The following is a 20,430-nucleotide window of genomic DNA, read 5'->3' as shown; positions in this document are numbered from 1 at the left end:
CTAGATCCCACATGCCACAACTGAAGATCCCACAAGCCTCAACTAAGACCTGGTGCAGCCAAATGAATGAATGAATATATAAATAAATGAATGAAAAAAATAAATAATAGGGTGGAAGGAGAGGAAAGTAAATGGTCTTGCAATGTGTTCATTGTGCTTGCAATGTGACCTCCAATGTGTGGAAGTAAAATAGGGCAGATCAGGAGGTTATCTGAAGGTAGTAGGAACATTTTTGTTGCAGGTAAGACCATACTTGTCTGACAGGCATAAAGCAGAAGGTGAGTCTCAAAGTCAGAACAAGAGCAATAGTAAAACTGGATTCTCCACAGGGGCTTTGGAAACTTTTTTCATGAAGAAGTTAAGGTGGGTTATAAACAACAGGAATGTATCTCCTGCAGTTCTGGAGCCTGGGAGCCTGGGGTCGGGGTTCCAGCATTGTCAGGTTCTGGTGAGGACCCTCTTCCAGGTTGCAGACTGCCAGTTTCTTGATGTATTCTCCTCTGCTGGAGAGCAGAGAGGAAGCTAGTTCTCTCATGATGCTTATAAGGGCACCAATTCCATTGGTGAGGACTCCATCCTTATGATGTCATCTAATCTTATATCCAACACCTTGGCCATCTGATGTGAAGAGCTGACTCATTAGAAAAGACCCTGATGCTGGGAAAGATTGAAGGCAGGAGGAAAAGGGGACGACAGAGGACTAGATGGTTGGATGACATCACTGACTCAATGGACATGGGTTTGAGCAAGCTCTGGGAGATGCTGAAGGACAGAGAAGCCTGGCATGCTGCAGTCCATGGGGTCGCAAAGAACTGGACATGACTGAGCAACTTAACAACAACAATCTTATACCTACCCCATCCCCCCAACTCCTATACCATTACATCAAGTAGTTGGGTTTCAACATGTACATTTGGGGAGGACATAAACTTTCACCCCATAATATTCTCCTGGGTCCCCCACATTCATGTCCTTCTCACAAATAAAATACATTCATTCCATCCCCCAAGTCTCAAAAGGTATTAAACTCATTCAACATCAACTCTGAAGTCTGAAGTCCAAAGTCTCTTCTGAATAGCATCCAAATCAGGTATGGGTGGAACTTGAGATATGATTTGTCCTGAGGTTAATTCCTTTCCAGCAGTGAAATCTGTGAAACCAAACAAGTTATGTGCTTCTAACACATAAAGTTATAACCAACCTAGATAGCGTATTAAAAAGCAGAGACATTACTTTGCCAACAAAGGTCCGTCTAGTCAAGGCTATGGTTTTTCCAGTGGTCATGTATGGATATGAGAGTTGGACTGTGAACAAAGCTGAGTGCTGAAAAATTGATGCTTTTGAACTGTGGTGTTGGAGAAGACTCTTGAGAGTCCCTTGGACTGCAAGGAGATCCAACCAGTCCATCCTAAAGGAGATCAGTCCTGGATGTTTATTGGAAGGACTGATGCTGAAGCTGAAACTCCAATACTTTGGCCACCTCATGCGAAGAGTTGACTCATTGAAAAAGACCCTGATACTGGGAGGGATTGGGGGCAGGAGGAGAAGGGGACGACAGAGGATGAGATGGTTGGATGGCATCACCGACTCAATGGACATGAGTTTGGGTAAACTCCCGGAGTTGGTGATGGACAGGGAGGCCTGGCGTGCTGCGATTCATGGGGTCGCAAAGAGTCGGACATGACTGAGCGACTGAACTGAACTGAACTGAACACATAAAGATGTGACAAGCATAGGAACAGACATTCCTGTTCTAAAAGGGAGAAATCAGGAAGAAGGCAGGCTGAAAGTTTCCAAGCAAGTCCAGAATCCAGCAAGGAAAACTTCATGAGATCTCAAGGCTCCGGAATAACCCTCTTAAGTTCCATGCTCTCCCCTTCAGGCCCACCGGGGCAGAAATCCCACGTTTCTGACCCACTGGGACAGTGGTTCCATCTCCACTGCCTCCAGAGCCCTAGGAAGCCCCATCCCTACAGTTTTGGGGGGGCCCTTCCCCTCTGGGGGGTAGAGGCTGTCTGACTTGTTGGAAGCAAGGCAATGGTTATCTTTCCTGAAAACAAGAAGGCAGCTCTGATGATCTCTGAATCGCCTTTGGGATCACTCTTCACTTGTCTTTTTAAAAAAATATATATTAATTAATTAATTTATGTATTTGGCTGTTCTGGGTCTTAGTTGCAGCACACAGGATCTTCCACCTTCATTGCTGGGTGGAGGATCTTGAGTTGCAGCTTGTGAACTCTTAGTTGTGACATGTGGGATCTCGTTTCCTAATCAGGGGTTGAACCTGGGACCCCTGCATTGGGAGCACGGAGTCCTAACCCCTGGACCACCAGGGAAGTCCCACTCTTCCCTTGCCATAAAGAATAGCACACGATCTCACCAACTAGGCCTATGGTCTCGTCCTGTAAAATTCATGAAGTTCGACAGCCTTCCTTCATTCCTTCCTATTTCCTTCTTCTTCAGTTCAAACTGGTAGTTTTCCTCCTGGGATGGCTGATTCCTCCTGCGATTCACACCCCTACTCATTTCCCAGTGCCCCATATGGTCACTTGGCCATATCCTTAGTGTTCTCATTTGGTTTTTTTTTTTGCAATATGGATAGGCTGAGAATTTTCCACATCATTAAGTTCGACTTCCTTTTTGCTTAACAATCTGTCTTTAAGTCATTTCTCTCTGCTTAAATTTTACTATAAGACGCTGGGAGGAGCCAAGCCATACCTTCACCACTTTTTTTTAGAAATCACTTCAGTTAAATATCAAATTTCCTTGGTTGCAAGTTCTATCTTCCACAAAACACTGGAACACAAATCACAGCTCAGCCAAGTTCTTTGTCACTTCTTACAAGGATTGCCTTTCCTCCGGTTTCCAGTAATATGCTCTTCATTTCTATCTCAGACGTCACCAGAATGGTCACTACCACCCATATTTCTACCAACATCCTGCTTAGGAATCCCCAAAGAGGACTAAGGCTCTCTCTGCAGATTTCTTTTCTTTGACCTCTCTTCAGAATTACCTTTAAAAAAGGGGGAATTCCCAGACCTCCCTGGAGGTCCAGTGGTTAAGCATCCACCTGCCAATGCAGGGTACATAGGTTCCATCCCTGGTCTGGAAAGATTCCAGAGCCTGTGCTCTGCAACAAGAGAAGCCACAGCAATGAGAAACCCACGTACCACAGCTCAAGAGTACCCCAACTGGCTGCAACTAGAGAAAGCCTGTTTCGAAGACCCAGTGCAGCCAAACATAAATACATAAACTAATAATTTAAAGAGATCAAATTGCCAACATCCACTGGATCATAGAGAAAGCAAGAGAATTTCAGAAAAACATCTACTTCTGCTTTATTGATTATATTGATTATGCCAAAGCCTTTGACTGTTTGGATCACAACAAACTGTAGAAAACTCTTAAAGAGATGGGAATATCAGACCACCTTACCTGCCTCCTGAGAAATCTGTATGCAGGTCAAGAAGCAACAGTTAGAACCGGACATGGAACAACAGACTGATTCCAAATTGGGAAAGGAGTACAGCAAGGCTGTATATTGTCGCCCTGCTTATTTAACTTCCATGCAGAGTACATCATGCAATATGCCAGACTGGATGAAGCACAAGCTGGAATCCAGATTGCAGGGAGAAATATTAATGACCTCAGATATGCAGATGACATCACCTTTATGGCAGAAAGCGAAGAGGAACTAAAGAGCCTCTTGATGGAAGTGAAAGAGGAGAGTGAAAAAGCTGGCTTAAAACTCAGCATTCAAAAAACTAAGATCATGGCATCCAGTTCCATCACTTCATGGCAAATAGATGGGGAAACAATGGAAACAGTGGCAGACTTCTTGGGCTCCAAAATCACCGCAGATGGTGACTATAGCCGTGAAACTAGATGCTTGCTCCTTGGAAGAAAAGCTATGACCAACCTAGACAGCATATTAAAAAGCAGAGACTTTATTTTGCGGACAAACATCTGTCTAGTCAGACAGACAGAAAAAAAGCTATGGTTTTTTCACTAGTCATGTATGGATCTGAGAGTTAGACCATAAAGAAAGCTGAGCACTGAAGAATTGATGCTTTTGAACTGTGATGTTGGAGAAAACTCTTGAGAGTCCCTTGGACAGCAAGGGTATCAAACCAGTCAGTCCTAAAGGAAATCAGTCCTGAATATTCATTGGAAGGACTGATACTGAAGCTGAAACTCTGAAACTTTGGCCACCTGATGCCAAGAACTGACTCACTGGAAAAGACCCTGATGCTGGGAAAGGTTGAAAGCAGGTGGAGAAGGGGATGACAGAGGATGAAATGGTTGGATGGCATCACCGACTCGATGGACATGAGTTTGAGCAAGCTCCGGGAGTTGTTGATGGACAGGGAAGCCTGGCATGCTGCAGTCTGTGGGGTCGCAAAGAGTCAGACACGACTAAGCGACTGAACCGAATAATTAAAAAATTGAAAAATAATTTTTTTAAGCGAGGGGGTATTCCCTGGGGGTCCAGTAGGCTCCTGTGCTTTCATTGCCAAGGGCTCAGGTTCAATCTCTGGCCCGAGAACTAAGATCCCAAAAGTCGCATAACAGGAAAAAAAAAAAGTTACTTTTTAAGGGCTGTTCATGGCAGTGTAAGCTTTTCTAGCAATTGCCTCCAAATACCCCAGTCTCTACCCTTTTCCCAGTTCGAAAGTTGCTTCCACATCTTTAGGTATTTGTTAGAGTAGTACCCCCACTTCTTAGCACCAGTAACCTATAATAGTCAGGGTTGTCCAGGGAAACAGAACCAGGAGGATATATATATTGTCTATTTGGATTTATTATATGTTTATGTAATATATACCCAGATATAGAGATTTATATGGAGATTTATTATGAGGAATTGACTCACACAACTGGGAAGGCTAAGAAGTCTCTTGATCTCCTGTAGGCAAGCTGCAGACCCAGGAAAATCAGTGGTCCCACTCAGTTCAAGTCTGAATATCTGAGAACCAGGGATGCTAATGATATAAATCATAGTCCAGGCTGGAAATCATGAGACAGATGCGATGTCTCAGCTGAATCAGCAAGGCATGCAAAAAAGGGTCAGTTCATCCTTCCTCTGCCTTTTGTCCTATTCAGACACTGAACCCGTAAGATAAGGCCCACCCACATTGTTATTTTATTATTTATTTGTTTGGCTGTGCAGGTATTAGTTGTGGCATGTGGGTCTTCGATCTTCACTGAGACTTGCAGGATGTTTAGTTGCGGTATGTGGGATCTAGTTCCCTGGCCAGCGATCAAGCCAGTGCCCCCTGCACTGGGAGTTCGGAGTCTTAACCACTGGACCACCAGGGAAGTCCCCAAGGCTCACCCACATTGGGAAGTGTAATCTACTTTACTGAGACCACTGATTCAAATCAAATGATTGCTCATCTCATCCAAAATCATCCTCACGGGCACACCCAGCAATAATGCTTTTAATCTTGGGCATTCCATGGTGAGTCAAGTTGATACCTAAAATTAGCCATTGTACTAAATAACTATTTTTCAAGGAGAAATTCTGGACTACGTTTCAACTTATGTAGGTCCTAGCAAGAGAATGTTCTAGAGCAGCAGTCCCCAATCTTTTTGACCCCAGGGACTGGTTTCTTGGAAGACAATTTTTCGACGAATGGCATTGGGGGATGGTTTCAAGCACATCACATTTATTGTGCACTTAATTTCTATTATTACTACATCAGTTCCACCTCAGATCATCAGGCATTAGATCCCGGAGGTTGGGGACCCCTGTTATAGGATGAGCCTTTAATTTTTAGTTAAGAGTCTTTGTCTTTAGATACGGAATTTCTCTGCTTGAGCTGTTCGATGATGGGTGACAAAAGTAAATGTGGGTAAACACCTTCTTAGGCAAGACTGCCTTTCCCGGGGTCTTCTCTCTCATCCACAAACTACTCTGCAGTGCTGAGTTATAAAAAGAGATGGTAAAATGCAGAGTTATGTGAATGTTGGATTCTGACTGAGTTTCTGGGCTTTCTCTCCAGAGAGTGGTTGCCCAGGGACTGCCAGCATCTGCTTTGCCCACTCGAGACCAAGGATGCTACTTCCCTTACAAACAGGAAGACGGTAGAAGGAGTTGCCTCAGTAGCCTTGTGGAAACTTAAATTTGAAAAATGTATGGGCTTTTTACAGATAGGTCAAGAATTATGGGAAAATGCACTCATTCTGGCAGTATTTTCTATTTTTTTTCTCCCATGGTCCATTAGGCTGGGCAAGCAACTCTTTGTTGGGACTTTAGCAGCTACCATGATCATATGATATGAAAACACTGCTCAGAACAGAGATTATCAAGGCAAATCAATAGGGATAGAAAGTAGATTAGTAGTTGCCTGGGGCTGGGAAAAGGGACTGGTTGCAAATAGGCCCTAGAGACCCTTTTAGGGTTGGAAATAATCCAAAATTGGATTGTCGTGATGGCTGCACAACTTTGTAAATGTAGTAAAAGTCATTTAAATTGTACACTTAAAATGAGTCAGGACATCCCCTGGTGGTCCAGTGGTTAAGAATCTGCCTTGCAAGGTAGGGGACATGAGTTCGATCCCTGGGCCAGGAATTAAGAGTCCCCATGTCTCAAGGCAACTAAGCCTGTGTGCCACAAATACTGAGTCTGTGCTCTAGAGCCTGTGAGCCCAAACTACCCCTGTGCACCCTAAAGCCTGTGCTCGGTAACAAGAGAAGCCACTGCAGTGAGAAGCCTGCTCACGGCAACTAGACAGTAGCCCCTGCTTGCCGCAGCTAGAGAAAGCCTGAACACAGCAACGGAGACTCAGTGCAGCCAAAATAAATAGAGTGAATTTTATGGCATAGGAATTACAGAATAAAGATTTTAAACACACACGTGTGTACTGTACACACACACATACACACAGATACTTTCACTTCAAAAATCCCAGAATGCACACAATTTGAGCCATTCTTCCCCTGAAAGTTAGGAATGAAGAAATTTTCATTGTGCAGAACTAGATACAGCCTTTCACATTGCCTGTTATGTTGAAGTCTCATTGAAATTTAATCCCCTACTTGGAATCCTCTTTGTACTCACAAGAGAGGAAACAAACATGGTACAATGGTGTATTCTCCATGCAAAAAAGGGAAAGTTGTAAATGGTGCCTAAGCCCCAGGTTATTAATACCTGGAGCAAATGCTTCATTTCCTAAACACAGAAGATACTAATAACTATAACTATGTGACTATTATTCATGGTTTTGTGAACTCTGGAGTGGAGTAATATAATCACACTGTCTAAGATTTAATTATAATGACAATTATTTATAATACCATGTAGTAGTATATGTATGTGCAATTCCCCTTCTGTTTTATTCAAGCTAATAAATCAGCAAAATCATATTTAAATTTGCTTGATTCTTGGGTAACTTGCTTCTCATTTCTCTATTCAATTTTCACTCTGCACAATCTTGGTGTTTCTGTAAATCTTACAAGTTGAGATCATCAACTCAATATTTTCCCCTCTAAGAACGACTAAACAACAACAAAGAACATGAATACTGAGAATGAATAGGACATTACATTATGCAGGAAAATGTCTGGGGTTTTGAAAGCTGTATTTTTTGGCTCATCAATTTAATGAAGGTGGTTTTAAAGAATGTAATGTTCTAAATAGCAAAATGAAAAGGTTGAGTAATCAAAATTTATTATTGAAATCAGTGTAGTCTTTCTCTTTGCTTGCAGTAGTAGATTACTTTGTGACAAAACAGTGCAGATTTTTTTTGGGAAAGTGAATATATTTTTATTTATTTTAAAATTCCCTGGGTACAGTGGATAGGAATCCACCTGCCAGTGCAGAAGACATGGGTTCAATCCCTGGTCTGGGAAGATTTCACACAACTCTCAGCAACTAAGCCCATGTACTGCAACCACTGAGGCCATATGCTGCAACTACTGAAGCCCATGTGCCTAGAGCTTGTACTCTGCAACAAGAGAAGCCACTGCAATGAGAATCCCATGCAGAAGAGTAGCTCCCGCTAGCCACAACTAGAGAAAGTTTGTGCACAGCAACAAAGACCCAGTGCAGCCAAAAATAAATTCTCTACTGGTTTACTTTAGACCAGATGGTTTTGAGGAAACTTCCAGAAGAGACACTTTATGATTCCATACATATTCGATACAATTGCATTGCCTTATCATCCTGCACACAAAGTCTATTCCTGCCTCAGGGCCTTTGCACTTGCTATTCCCTCTACTTGATGGATCATTCCCTAGATGGTCATGGTCCACTCCCTAACTTAAGTCTCTGCTCAAATATCACTTCCTCAGAGCAGTCTTCCCTGATTAACCCATCTAAAAATAGCACACAGTCACTAGCCTTTTAGCTTGCTTTCTTTCTCTGCACAACATTTAGCTGTCTGTCTGACCTTACATGCTTGCCTTACTAGAATGCAAGGTTCATGAAGGCAGGGACCACATCATGTTCATTGTTATATCCCCAGATTCTTATATATTCCCCACATAATAATTGCTCAAGACATATTTCTTGAATTAATTACATGAATTTTAATTTGACTTCGAATATTTACTTTTTGCCTCCCTAACCAGACAATGCCTTCATGGAAGGCAGGCAAAAGTCCTGGTCGCTTATTTATCATCTCTAAAATGATTAGCTCAATTCTGCAAGGCTGCTAGACATTCAACCAAAGTTTACTGAATGAATGCCTTGGAACATGGGTGTGTGATACGGCTGACCAGTCAGCGTTGCCAGCAGGTGAACAAGAAATGTAATGTCTCACCTTTCAGCCCATATTTTACAAAATATACTTTTATGTATACCAATTCATCTTATCATTTTGTTAATACTTTACTAGGTCTTAAGGTCTGCCTGAAGAAACAAGCACTCAAAGAGAACAAGTGTTGATTTCTGACCTTTCGGTCAGTTAAGTCTCTCAGTCACATACGATTCTTTGGGACCCCATGGACTGTAGCATGCCAGTCTTCCATGTCCATCACCAATTCCCGGAGCTTGCTCAAACTCACGTCCATCGAGTCGGTGATGCCATCCAACCATTTCATCCTCTCTCGTCCCCTTTTCCTCCTGCCTTCACTCTTTGCCAGCATCAGGGTCTTTTCAAATGAGTCAGTTCTTTGCATCAGGTGGCCAAAGTATTGGAGCTTCAGCTTCAGCATCAGTCCTTCCAGTGAATCTTCAGGGTTGATTTCCTTTAGGATGGATTGGTTGGGCCTCCTTGCAATGAAATGCCACCACAGTGAGAAGTCTGAGCGCTCCAACTAGAGTAGCCCCCACTTGCCACAACTAGAAAAAGCCCAAGTGTGGCAACAAAGACCCAACACAGCCAAAAATAAAATAAAAAATGAAAATAAAAAAAGCTAATAAAGACTGTCTTGAAACATGCATATATATGCATGGAGAGATTTTTTGAAAATCGTTTATTAGTCTTCACAGTAGTTATTTCTAGACAGTGGGAACTTGCTAATGTTCACATTTTTTGGCTTTGCATTTCTCTCATTTGTATTTTTAAAGCCAATTTGAAGTTGTGAAAATAAAGTTTTTTTTTCTATACAATGCCTTATTTTTTAATTTGTCAATGTGAATAGCATAAAAAATATCACTACTCATTTTCCTGGCTATGTAATTCTCAGAACACAGCAAACTTCATTCTGAGACAACTTTTAATACTGACTTATAGTAAAGCAATAACAAATAAATAGAATGAACCAAAATTCTTTAGCTTTTTTTGTGTCTGTTTTCCATATTTATGCCCATGTTATTCTCTGATCAAGAAAAAAGGTAAAGTGATGTTTTATAATATATCTTCATCTTTGCCAAAAAAACCTTTCCAGGATATTGAGCTCCCAAAGCAGGCCAAAATCGGGCGTTAGGGACTCATTCTGGACTTTGGACCAATCTTAGAGGGCACACGTGAAACATGCGCATTTCTTTTCCTTTTTTCTTTTGATGATTTGAAATACTTAAAACCCCCTTCTGCTTGTCTTTCACCGCAGGGATTTGTGGAAAATCTCTGCTGGTGCCAACAATATGGTCCCCAGATTAGGCTTAAAAGGTTTTGGGTTTTCTTTAATTCTGAACGGAGAAGCGTTTTTCATGGTTGCTGATGCAGCTTCGGGCACGTGAGGTTTCTTCACACGCTGAGTGGCTTGTGCGTCTGCGTGTGTTTATGTGTGCAAGTCTTTGTAAAGTGGGTTGGGGTGTGTGACGGTGGTTTTGAGCCCATGGCTTACGCACTCTACGAAGAAGCGCGTCCAGCCCTGTAGGTGGGAGGAGGTTTATCCAGTCTCGGGGTCGCGTGGGGAAACCCTCCACCAAGTCCTGCGGCTCCCAGCCCTGGCCAGGGCGCGGCAGGGAGGGCGCTGGGGGCAACCGGGTGGCCCAGCAAGAGAGGAACCAGCGCAGCCTGCGTCCGGGCAGGGTCCCGGACACGTGCTCTGCTGGAAAGAGGGACTCACTTTCCGCCCTCTGGAACGGTGCTTAGAGCGGAGATCTATCCTGGGAGGGGTTAGAGAAGCCGGAGGGTCCGGGCGCTGCAGCCTGGGGGAGGGGACAGTGGGCGGGGCGGCACCGCCTACAATCTATTCCCTGCGGAGCTGGCGGCGACCTCCGTCCGGCCTCACCCAGCCTCGGGGGCCAGGAAACTGAGACTGGAGGCGGCACGCGCGTCGGGGGCGCCCTGACGCCCAGGTACGTACGACCCCCACCCCCCGCTCCCTAGATGGGGTCGGGACGGTTGGACCGGGCGGTTGCGGCTCCCAGCCGCGCCGCACCGCAGCCTCTGTGACGCACGGCGCGGCCTCTGGCGCTGGACTGGCGGCTCGGCCCGGCGGGGGCGGGGCAAGCGCGGGAGGGAGGGGCGGGGCGGGGGCGGAGCGAGCGGGGCGGAGCCGACGGAGGCCCCGCCCCGGGCCCGGAGGAGCAAGGACGCTACGGAGCAGGCGCGTCCTCCCCCCCCGCCGCGCCGCCGCCGCTGCCGCGCCGCCGCCGCCGCCGCCGCTCGCCCTTCTCAGGAGCTGCCGCTGCCGCCGCCATTTGCACGGGGACCCCGGTGACAGGGGCTCGGCAGAGGGGCGGAGGGAGGGGGGGAGGGCCCGCAGAGCCCCCGAGGGCGGGAGCGACGCCGCCGGCGCCGGCCGGGCTCCTTGCGCGACCGCGCCGCCCGCGGCGGGCCCCGAGCAGCAGCAGCAGCGGCAGCGGCAGCGGCAGCGGCAGCGGCAGCAGCAGCAGCAGCAGCAGCCGAGGCCGGGCGTGCGCCTGAGGCGCGGCGGCGGCGGCGGCGGCCCTGCGGGCAGCCGGGAGGGGCGGGGGCAGCGGCCGCCGCCGTTTGATGGATCCGAGGATCGCCTGGTTCCAGCCAGAGCAGCTCGGACCGTCCAACAGTCTGTGGATGCAGATCTGGGAGACCACCCAGGGACTGAGGAACCTCTACTTCAACCACCACTGTCACAGCAGCGGCGGCGCGAGCGGCGGCGGCGGCGGCGGCGGCGGCAGCAGCAGCACGGCCACCGGCGGGAGCGGCAGCAGCACCGGCAGCCCCAGCGGCGCGGCCCCGGCCCCGGCCCCGGCCGGCATGTACCGCTCCGGGGAGCGCCTGCTGGGCGGCCACGCGCAGCCGGCGGAGCAGCGGGACTTCCTGCCCCTGGAGACGACCAACAACAACAACAACCACCACCAGCCCGCGGCCTGGGCCCGTCGAGCCGCCGCGGGCCCCTCGGCGTCCCCGTCCCCCTCGGCGTCCCCGTCCCCGCACTCCTCGACCGCCGTCCCTGCCGCGGAGCCCGCGGACCCAGCCTCGGGCAGCAGCAACAAGAGGAAGCGGGACAACAAGGCTAGCACCTACGGACTCAACTACAGCCTGCTGCAGCCCAGCGGAGGGCGGGCCCCGGGGGGCGGCCGGGCAGACGGCGGCGGGGGCGTGTACAGCGGGACCCCGTGGAAGCGGAGGAACTACAACCAGGGAGTCGTGGGGTGAGTGGTGGCCTTGCGGCCTGGTGGCCTGGCCCTTGCACACGCGCAGCCGGGCACACGCCCACAGAAAGGGGGCTGGGGGTGGGGAGCCTGGGTGAGGCCCCCCCAACCTCGGCCTGCCTTAGTTACTGGTCCTCAGGGGGCTGATGGCCATCCCTCCTCCGTCCACACCTTCCCCCAACCTTCGTTAGCAGTCCACACCTTTGCCCCCTCCCTCTCAGCTCCACGCCTTTTCTGGACATCCTCTCAACCCTCCACACCCTCCCCTCACCTCCCTTAGTCATTCAGTCTCCTTCCTAACCGTTCACATCTTCCCTGGACCACCTCCCCCCATCCCCGATCCATCCACTCTTTCTTCCCATCCCCCGCCCCCCCAGTCAAACACACCTTCTCTCTTCTCTCCCCAGCCCTCTAGCCCTCCCCACCCTGCCCCCCCATCATCACACCCCAAAATGAAGTCGCTTAGCACAGGCAAATCATTCATTCCCTGAGAACATTCCTGTGTTGGTGCCTTTCCATGGTACCGGACCTGGAGGTGCTTTCCTTGCCAAGAATAGAAACATCCAGAAAGCTCCTCCCCCTCCCCCAATCCCAAACAGGAATCGTGGCAGCCCTGAAAGGCTTTGCTGGCTATTGACCCTTTGGCCCATCTCTCTGTGTTTTATTTCTTAGAATTTCCTATGTTAGTGATGCCTTGCTGTGTCGGGAGTGAGGAATGAGGTGACAGTTAAGCTTAGGCTGGTGGAGATGGTGAGCTCTTCTTTTCAGGCGGATGGAACTTTCTAGGAGTTCGTGGTCTTTGGCCCCAGTTTCTCGCTGTCAAGTTGTCATCCTGGCAGAGACAGCCAATGCTTTTCATTCTAGGGGGTAACTTTATGCTAATAAGTGAATGTTGCACCACTAATGACTTTCTGTTTAAAGTTCAGTTGTTACAAAATGGAATCTTACCTGACCCCTAGTGAGTTGTGTACGTAAGCAGGGACTGGTTCCAGGTAGATTTCCCCAGTGCTGGGATAGATTACGAAGTCTTTTTACAAAAATTTTGTAAAATGAAGGTTTTGGACTATGTGTGTGTGTGTGCGTGTGTGTAGCTTGAGTATGGAGAATGAGCTTTAAAATTGCTTTTCACATTTCAGATCCTGTTTTACATCGTGGGTTACAAGTAGGCAAATGAAATCACCATTAATAGTCCCTTGTGGAACCTTTTCTTAGATTCACCCATTCAGATCTGCCCTGCTTTGGCAAGCAGAGAGAGTTCTGTGTACCTTTTTGAAGGTCCGGGTAAAATGAGTTGGTGGGTTCCATCTGCTTCTAGTGGGCTGGTGTCTGCTCTATGCTACTATTACAACTCCCACCCTTTATGGGAAATGCAGTCAAGCGTTTTAAGACGCACTGGTGTACATGTCAAACCTGTCCTCACTTTCCAGGGGGGGATCATTTTGGGTTGAGTCCTCTATTGCTAAGCTTCAAGGGCGCTCTCCATGGTCATCTTCTTTCAATAAAAGGCTCATGGTTCCATCCTGATAGCATTTCTAAGATGAAGCATAAACCTGTGGTTTGATGACAGGCAAATTGATATTGAGGGATTCTGATAGTTTCATTTCACAGGAAAAAGCTCCAGTTAAGTCATCACTGCCAGTTAAAGCCTCCAAGTTCCCTAATTTCGTTTTACGGAAGCATCTGCATATGTATGTAGCAAAGGTGTATTCTACATCCAAAGTGCTGGCTGCCTCTCTTTTTGATAGCTTAGAAATTCCTTTTTACTTGCTAATTTAATGTTGAGGATACTGTAAAATGCCCACATTTGAACTTAGGTAGAAGCAAGATACTCTTAGTCCTAGATTCAAATACTACATTGTCCTCAAAGGGATTAAGGAGAGGAATTTCCATTTCCAGAGTAATTGCTGTTTAAAAACAGATTGTAAACCTATCTTAAAACTGATTATCGATTCATCATTCTTTTACCGCCTCCTTTAGAAGATGTCAGCAGTTAAATTTTTTAAATTTTATTAAGTGGGACCTATGTTTTGTAAAGAGTGTCCGAGTGCTTAAAAATTCTTTTTATGATTTATGGATCCTTATTTCTTAACTTTTAGGAAATTCTTGCTGTTTTTAATACAGGTATTTAAAACTGAATTCAGAATGCACCTCAATGTTATGCTATTCCGAGATTAAGTATAGTAGAACTATTTCGAGTTCTTGGGATGTGACTGACATTTAGCTAATAGGTTAAAAAATTGGTGTGGTCCTTGGCCTCTGAACTGGCATGACTGTCCAGGTAGGGAGAGGAAGAAAAAGCGCTTGAACAGTGGGCTGGAACCCTGGGGCAACTGGATACACACTGTCTCACGTCTGTGATCTGTCTGTGTTCTGTTTTGCCACAGCAGGTTGACTTACTCCCTGAACACTCCAAGATACAGTTCCAAATCCTGAGTTCATTGCTCATGTTCTTGATTTTTTTTGTACTTTCTCTGAAATCTTGTAGTGCTTGTTTCATGCTCTTGGTATAGTTTGCTTATGTTTAATTTTCCTTTTACGTATATGTTTTCTCTTAACCACTAGGTCGTTAGTTAAGATGAAACTTCTTTCTTCCTTTCTTGTTTTAGTTGAGGTAAGATGGAAATTTCTTAAATGTAGAGTAAGATGTTTGCATAGCATCCTGAAGTCCTCATAGTCCTCTTTCAAAAGGACTCCTCTCATCCGAGCTTACCATCTCAGCCTTCGCCAGGTATCCCTGATCCAGGGAGTTTGTTTGCTTTCCTTTTTTTCTTTATAAAGTTGCTTTCACTTACTCTACTTTTGGGGATTCATTCCCTTCTGACGCTGGCTATGGTGTAGGAAGAAGTCCACCTGCTCCTGGCTGTTCATGAAAATGAGCTTTAAGCTCTTTTCAAAGATTTAATTGTTGATCATCATGGAAAAAGAAGAGAGGACAAAAAGTAGCAAAGATAGGAAACTTTTGGAGATTCGGAGTCCTTGGTCCTGAGCCCAGGTGTCGAGAAGCTTCCTTTAGAAGGTGCTTGGTGCTTGTTCAAGCTCATGAGGATAGGTTTATGTTGGCTACGTGGCCAGAGCTGTAGATACTTTTCCAAGACTTGGATGACTTGTTCAAAATAGTGTTTTGGAGTATGAATTTGACAGTGTGACAGCAAGAAGTCTCTGCTGGGGAACTTGGGTTTAAGGAATAATTTCTTGAACTGGAATGATGGGGATTGAAATGGGAAAGAATGAATGTGAGAGGTACTGCAAGGTAAGAATGGGAAAGATTCTAACTCCCTTCGTGGATTTAAATCCATGTTATTAATAACAGCTTTGAATTTGAGTGACTGGGGAAATGTTAATGTTACTGTTGAACATAAGGATTAAGACCATTGGTTTGGAGCAAAAGGTAAGGTGATGTTTGGATGGAACCGTCTAGCAGGGGGATGAAATTTGGGGGCTGAGATACAGTTGTTTTCACTGCAGTGGGGCAGTGTCCTTCCTTGTGAATGTTGTACAGCGTAGCACAGTTAAGTCCAAGATGCTGACACCGTTCTTCAGCACTGACCTTATGGCCTCTTTCTATTTCTACACAATATGATCAGTGGGATTGATGTTAGTGCTGGCTCCAAAGTGATTGGGCAGATTAACATGAAAGAATTTAGAGGCCTTAGTCCAAGGGCTTGTTCTAAGTATAATTTGTTGGTGCTAGTGGTAAAGAACTCGCCTGCCAACGCAGGAGACATGAGAGATGCTCGAGCCCTGGGTGGGGAAGATCTGATGGAGAAGGAAATGGCAACCCACTCCAGTATTCTTGGCTGGAGCATCCCATGAACAGAGGAGCCTGATGGGCTATGGTCCATAGGGTCGCAAAGAGTTGGACACAACTGAAGCGACTTAGCACGTAATGTCTATGTATTTGCATATGTAGCCCACAGGAATTCTTCAGTGCACTAGGACCTTCAGGTTATTGAATTTTTCTGTATTTGGGTGCTGAAGTGTGCTTTCAAGAAGACATTAGGTTTTCTGCATTGTAGATTCTACACTAACAATGTAATTCGTATTTGAGAATCTCACATCTGGTAGACTGTGTACAACTAAGCTGCTTCCATGCCACAACTTACCTGTCTAAAATCTGTGACAATGAACAGCGTCACCCTGTCAGAATCGTTGGCATTTTAGCCTGTGGAATTTTTCTTCAGTACCCTTTAAGTTTTTAGGTGTTGAAAGGCAAAAGGGAACAGTGACTGGAGCTTTCTGGAATCTACGCTGGGTTCACACACACCTTCACACACATCGAAGGTTTAGCGTCTTTTGGAAATGAAGCGTAAGAAAGTCTAAGGTAAAGTCTAAAGTAGGGAGGAGGAGGGCGTGTGTGTTACAGCAGTCCGGTCCTGGTGTGATAGATGGCCTTACGTCACAACCTCTTCTATGAAACCCCTACCAGTAAATCCTAGTGTTAGGAGTCTACAAGGTCCATGGGAAGAAAATATACGGGCTCCCTTGCTGATACTGAGCTGATCAGATAGTTGCGGTTAGGTATTCTTATACCTGTTGAAGCTGAGAAAAATTGAAGGCATTTTTCTAGGGAAAGTAGAAAAGCAAGGTGTTGTGTGATTTTACTTAACTTTCTGCTTTTCCTTTAGAATAAAATCTAGTGGAGAAAACTGTTTCAGGATCACACCCACTGCACTGAAGATTGTTAATCATTTATGTACACATAGGTATGGAGTTGTCTTGAAGGGGCTATAGGCCAGAGAGGATGCTCATTGGAGAATTAGGGTCCAGCTCCCAGCAGCTGACTGAGACTCCTGTTTTGACTCTTTCCTGCAGAGCTGGCTGAACAGCTCAGCCTGCTTCAGGAATTCAGAGGACGGCCAATAGAATGTTCTTTGTAACCCTCAGAATATTTGTTAGGGACTCAGTTGCTGCAGAACACCAAAAAGACTTGCAATTCATTTTTACTATTTTTGACATGACACAAAATTATTTTTTTCTAAGAGTATTTATTGATGTTGAGGATGCCCTCAAGCTAGACTTTTCATTAATTTGAACCCAAACAGCAGCTGTTAATTTACCCCGTCCTGTAAGTTGCTTGATGATATTAGAGACTTCTGTTTACTTAAGGGCTTTGGGTCATGTTGACGTTAGAGTTAAAAGATTTTGGGAAAAAACTGAATGTGGAGATATTTTTGTTGTGTACTGGCTCCTTTATCACTTGAACAGTGTCAGAGTGTGAGAAAAAATCTTGCCATGTGCATAAGAGATTTCATGTAGTATCTGGTGACTGATCTCTGGAATTGTAGCTCAAGTCATGCTTTCTGCTAAAATAGTTTGAATAGTATGCAGAAACCTATGTTTTCAAATTAGTTGCTTTATTAAAAAATGCTGTATTCTGTAAAAATGCTCATGGAGCCTTTTTACCATGTTCCATATACTAACATATACTATGTTAAGCTTTTTGTATTTGTTATATTTTTCTCATGCGTTAGCCCCATCTAATTTGTTTTAAACTTTTTATTTTTATTTATTTTTTATTTTTTTTAAACTTTTTATTTTGAAATATAGATTCCCAGAAAGTGGCAGAATATAATACAGAAAGATCCCATGTTCCCTTCACCTAGTTTCATGCAGTGATCACATCTTACATAACTATTGTTTAATCTCAAAACCAGGAAATTGACATTGTTATAATCCATAGCATTACTCAGATTTCACCAGTCCTGTGTACACTCATTTGTGTAGTGTGTGTATGTTTAGTTCTGTGCAGTATTACATGTGTAGATTTGTGTGACCACCACCACAGTCAAGATACAGAACTATACCATCACCTCATGCTATCCCTTTATTTTCCTGCACATATCCCCTCATTTCTGACCTCTAGCTACTAATCTGTTCTCCATATTTACATTTTTTTCATTTTGAAAATGTTGTATAAATGGAATCTTATAGTAGTTTGACTTTTTTCCATTTACCGTAATTCCTTGAGTTCTATCCGAAATTTTGTATGTCTTAATAGTTCCTTCCAGGTCTTAGTTGCACACGCTGGATCTTTAGTTGTGGTGTGTGGGATCTAGTTTCCAAACCAGGAATCAAACGCAGGCCTCCTGCACGGGGAGCCACGGGACCAGCAGGAAAGTCCAGTCGTTCCTTCCTCGTTAATGCTGAGTAGTGTCCAGAGGGCTTCCTTGTGGCTCAGCGGTTAAGAATCCCCCTGCAGTGCAGGAGCCGTGGCTTCGATCCCTGGGTTGGCAAGATCCTCTGGAGGAGGGCATGGCAATCCACTCCAGTATTCTTGGCTGGATCCCATGGACAGAGAAGCCTGGAGGGCTACAGACCATGGGGTCGCAAAGAGGAGTTGGACACGACTGAAGGGACTTAGCGCGCATGCATAGTGTTCCAAAATTTGGAAGTACCACAGTTTAACGATGGAAGGACATTCCAGAAGAGTTTGTATATACTTTTTGGCTTTTGCAAACAAAACTGTTTCATGAAGTACACATTTTTATGTAAATATAAGCTTTCATTTTGGAGGGATAAATGCCCAAAAGTGCTGGGTCATTTGGTAAGCACATATTTTGAAAGAAATGGGTAAACTATTTTCTAGAGTCACTGTATCAGATTACATTCCTGCCAGCAATGTGTGTGTGATCTGGTTTCTCTGCATCCTTGCCAGCATTTGGTATTATCACTTTTTTATTTTAGCTGAGTAGCAGTAGTTTATTATGCTTTTATCATAATAACCTTCTCATGAATAACTTCACCTAATTTTAACTTTAATTTTTATTTTAAAAACTTCTTGGCAGTAATGAGAACATCTGCAGTTAAAAATCTAAGTAAAATTGACTTAAAAGGGCCTTATTTTTCGATTTGCTTTGATTTTAGCAATATCGCTTGAACTCTCTTATCTTTGAATTATTTTGCAGTGTTTCCTTTACATGTTTCTTTTTCTTGGAAACTGGAATGAAGCAGAGTTATATTTAACTAAAAACATGTAAAAGAGTAACTGCAGAGTTGATTTCAATATTTAGAGTCCTTCTTTTCATATGTTTTGAGTAACCTTTATCTTCTCTTGGCTTGGCTGTATTTTGGGGGAATAAACCCTGTGCTTAGTGGGGATTTTTTTTTGTTGTTGATGGTGGTAGTAACAATATTTTTATATCTGAACAATGCCTTCAGACTGTGTAGAATAAATATTTTATCTTCATACCTCTGCTAAAATAAACTGTGTTTCATTGGAACCATTTTCTGGCCTGAGAATTGGGACCTGGTCTTTAATTTTTCGTTAGCAATCCCTTGGAGTCACTGTTTCGATTTTGTCAAAATAACATAACTTTTAGCACTGTCACATTTGTATTATAAGTTAAATTTATTATATTGTAAATTTCTGCCAAAGCAAGAGTAAGGATGCCTGGGGATTGTGGTTGTGGAGTTATCATCTAGTAATTTGGATTTGGGCTTCCCTTGTGGCTCAGCTGGTAAAGAATCTACCTGCAATGTGGGAGACCTGGGTTCAATCCCTGGGCTGGGAAGATCCACTGGAGAAGGGAAAGGCTACACACTCCAGTATTCTGGCCTGGAGAATTCCATAGGCCTTATAGTCCATGGGGTTGCAAAGAGTCAGACACAACTGAGCGACTTTCACTTTCACTTTGGATTTACTAAAGTGTTAGGCCTGTGATGAGGTTTTAAATTTGATGTCTTTATTCTTTTATTCACCCTTTGTTTTCTTCTCTGTTTGAGGTGTTAATACCACTGTTTGTTAGGATACTTGTTTTTAAAACCAATATATATTTATTTGTTACTTAATAAGTGCTGATTGTCAAAAAAAATAGAAAAATACAGCTAAACCAAATGAAGAAAAAATAGCCCCTCTAATACTACTACCAGCACATAACTACTGTTAGTACATTTTAGACTTTTTAATGTATGTATACATGTATTTCGTTTTTTCTATCATTATGGACTCCACTATGGGTATGCTTAAATTTTTTTTTCCCCTGTATTTAAGGAAAAAATTTTTTTAAATAACAGAAATGTATTCTCTGGCAGTCTGGAGGCCAGAAGTTAGAACTGGTTTCTAAGATTGTTTTCTACTTTGGGAGAAGGGCCTCAGACTAGTGTGGGCATACTTTTTTTTTAAGACTTAAAATTTTTTTAAATTTATTTATGTTTGGTTGCCCAGGGTCCTCGTTGCTGCGCACAGGCTTTGCGGCGAGCAGGGATTGCTCTTCACTGAGTGCCCGGCTTCCCATTACCGTGGCTTCTCTCGTTGCGGAGCAGAGGCTCTGCCACACAGGCTTCCGTAGTTGCGGTACTCGCGCTGAGTACTTATGGCTTGGCGTCCCGAGAGTGTGGGCTTAAGTGGTGAGCGAGATTTGTTGCTCCAGGGCACGTGGGATCTTCCTCAACCAGGGATCGAGCCTGTGTCCCCTACATTGGCAGGCGGATTTCCATCCATTGTACCACCGAGAAGTCCT

General features: G+C 44.7%; 1 protein-coding gene across 2 annotated transcripts in view; it reads left to right on the top strand.

Annotated features, from left to right (window-relative positions):
- Window positions 1-11,201: 11,201 nt before the first annotated feature.
- Window positions 11,202-20,430, top strand: part of TENT4B (terminal nucleotidyltransferase 4B) — a 66,375-nt gene continuing 57,146 nt past the window's right edge. The window contains exon 1 of one of the 2 annotated variants that reach the window (XM_043437660.1): window positions 11,202-11,971. In XM_043437660.1, the coding sequence (XP_043293595.1) occupies window positions 11,331-11,971 (641 nt within the window). In that variant the 5' untranslated portion in view covers window positions 11,202-11,330. The remainder of the gene's footprint in view (window positions 11,972-20,430) is intronic. The other variant, XM_043437659.1, reaches the window with a different exon arrangement.

This window comes from Cervus canadensis, chromosome 18 (genome assembly GCF_019320065.1).
Source record: "Cervus canadensis isolate Bull #8, Minnesota chromosome 18, ASM1932006v1, whole genome shotgun sequence".
Classification (NCBI taxonomy): Eukaryota; Metazoa; Chordata; class Mammalia; order Artiodactyla; family Cervidae; genus Cervus; species Cervus canadensis.
Note: the sequence above shows the minus strand (reverse complement) of the source record. Positions and strands in the feature narration are given on the sequence as shown.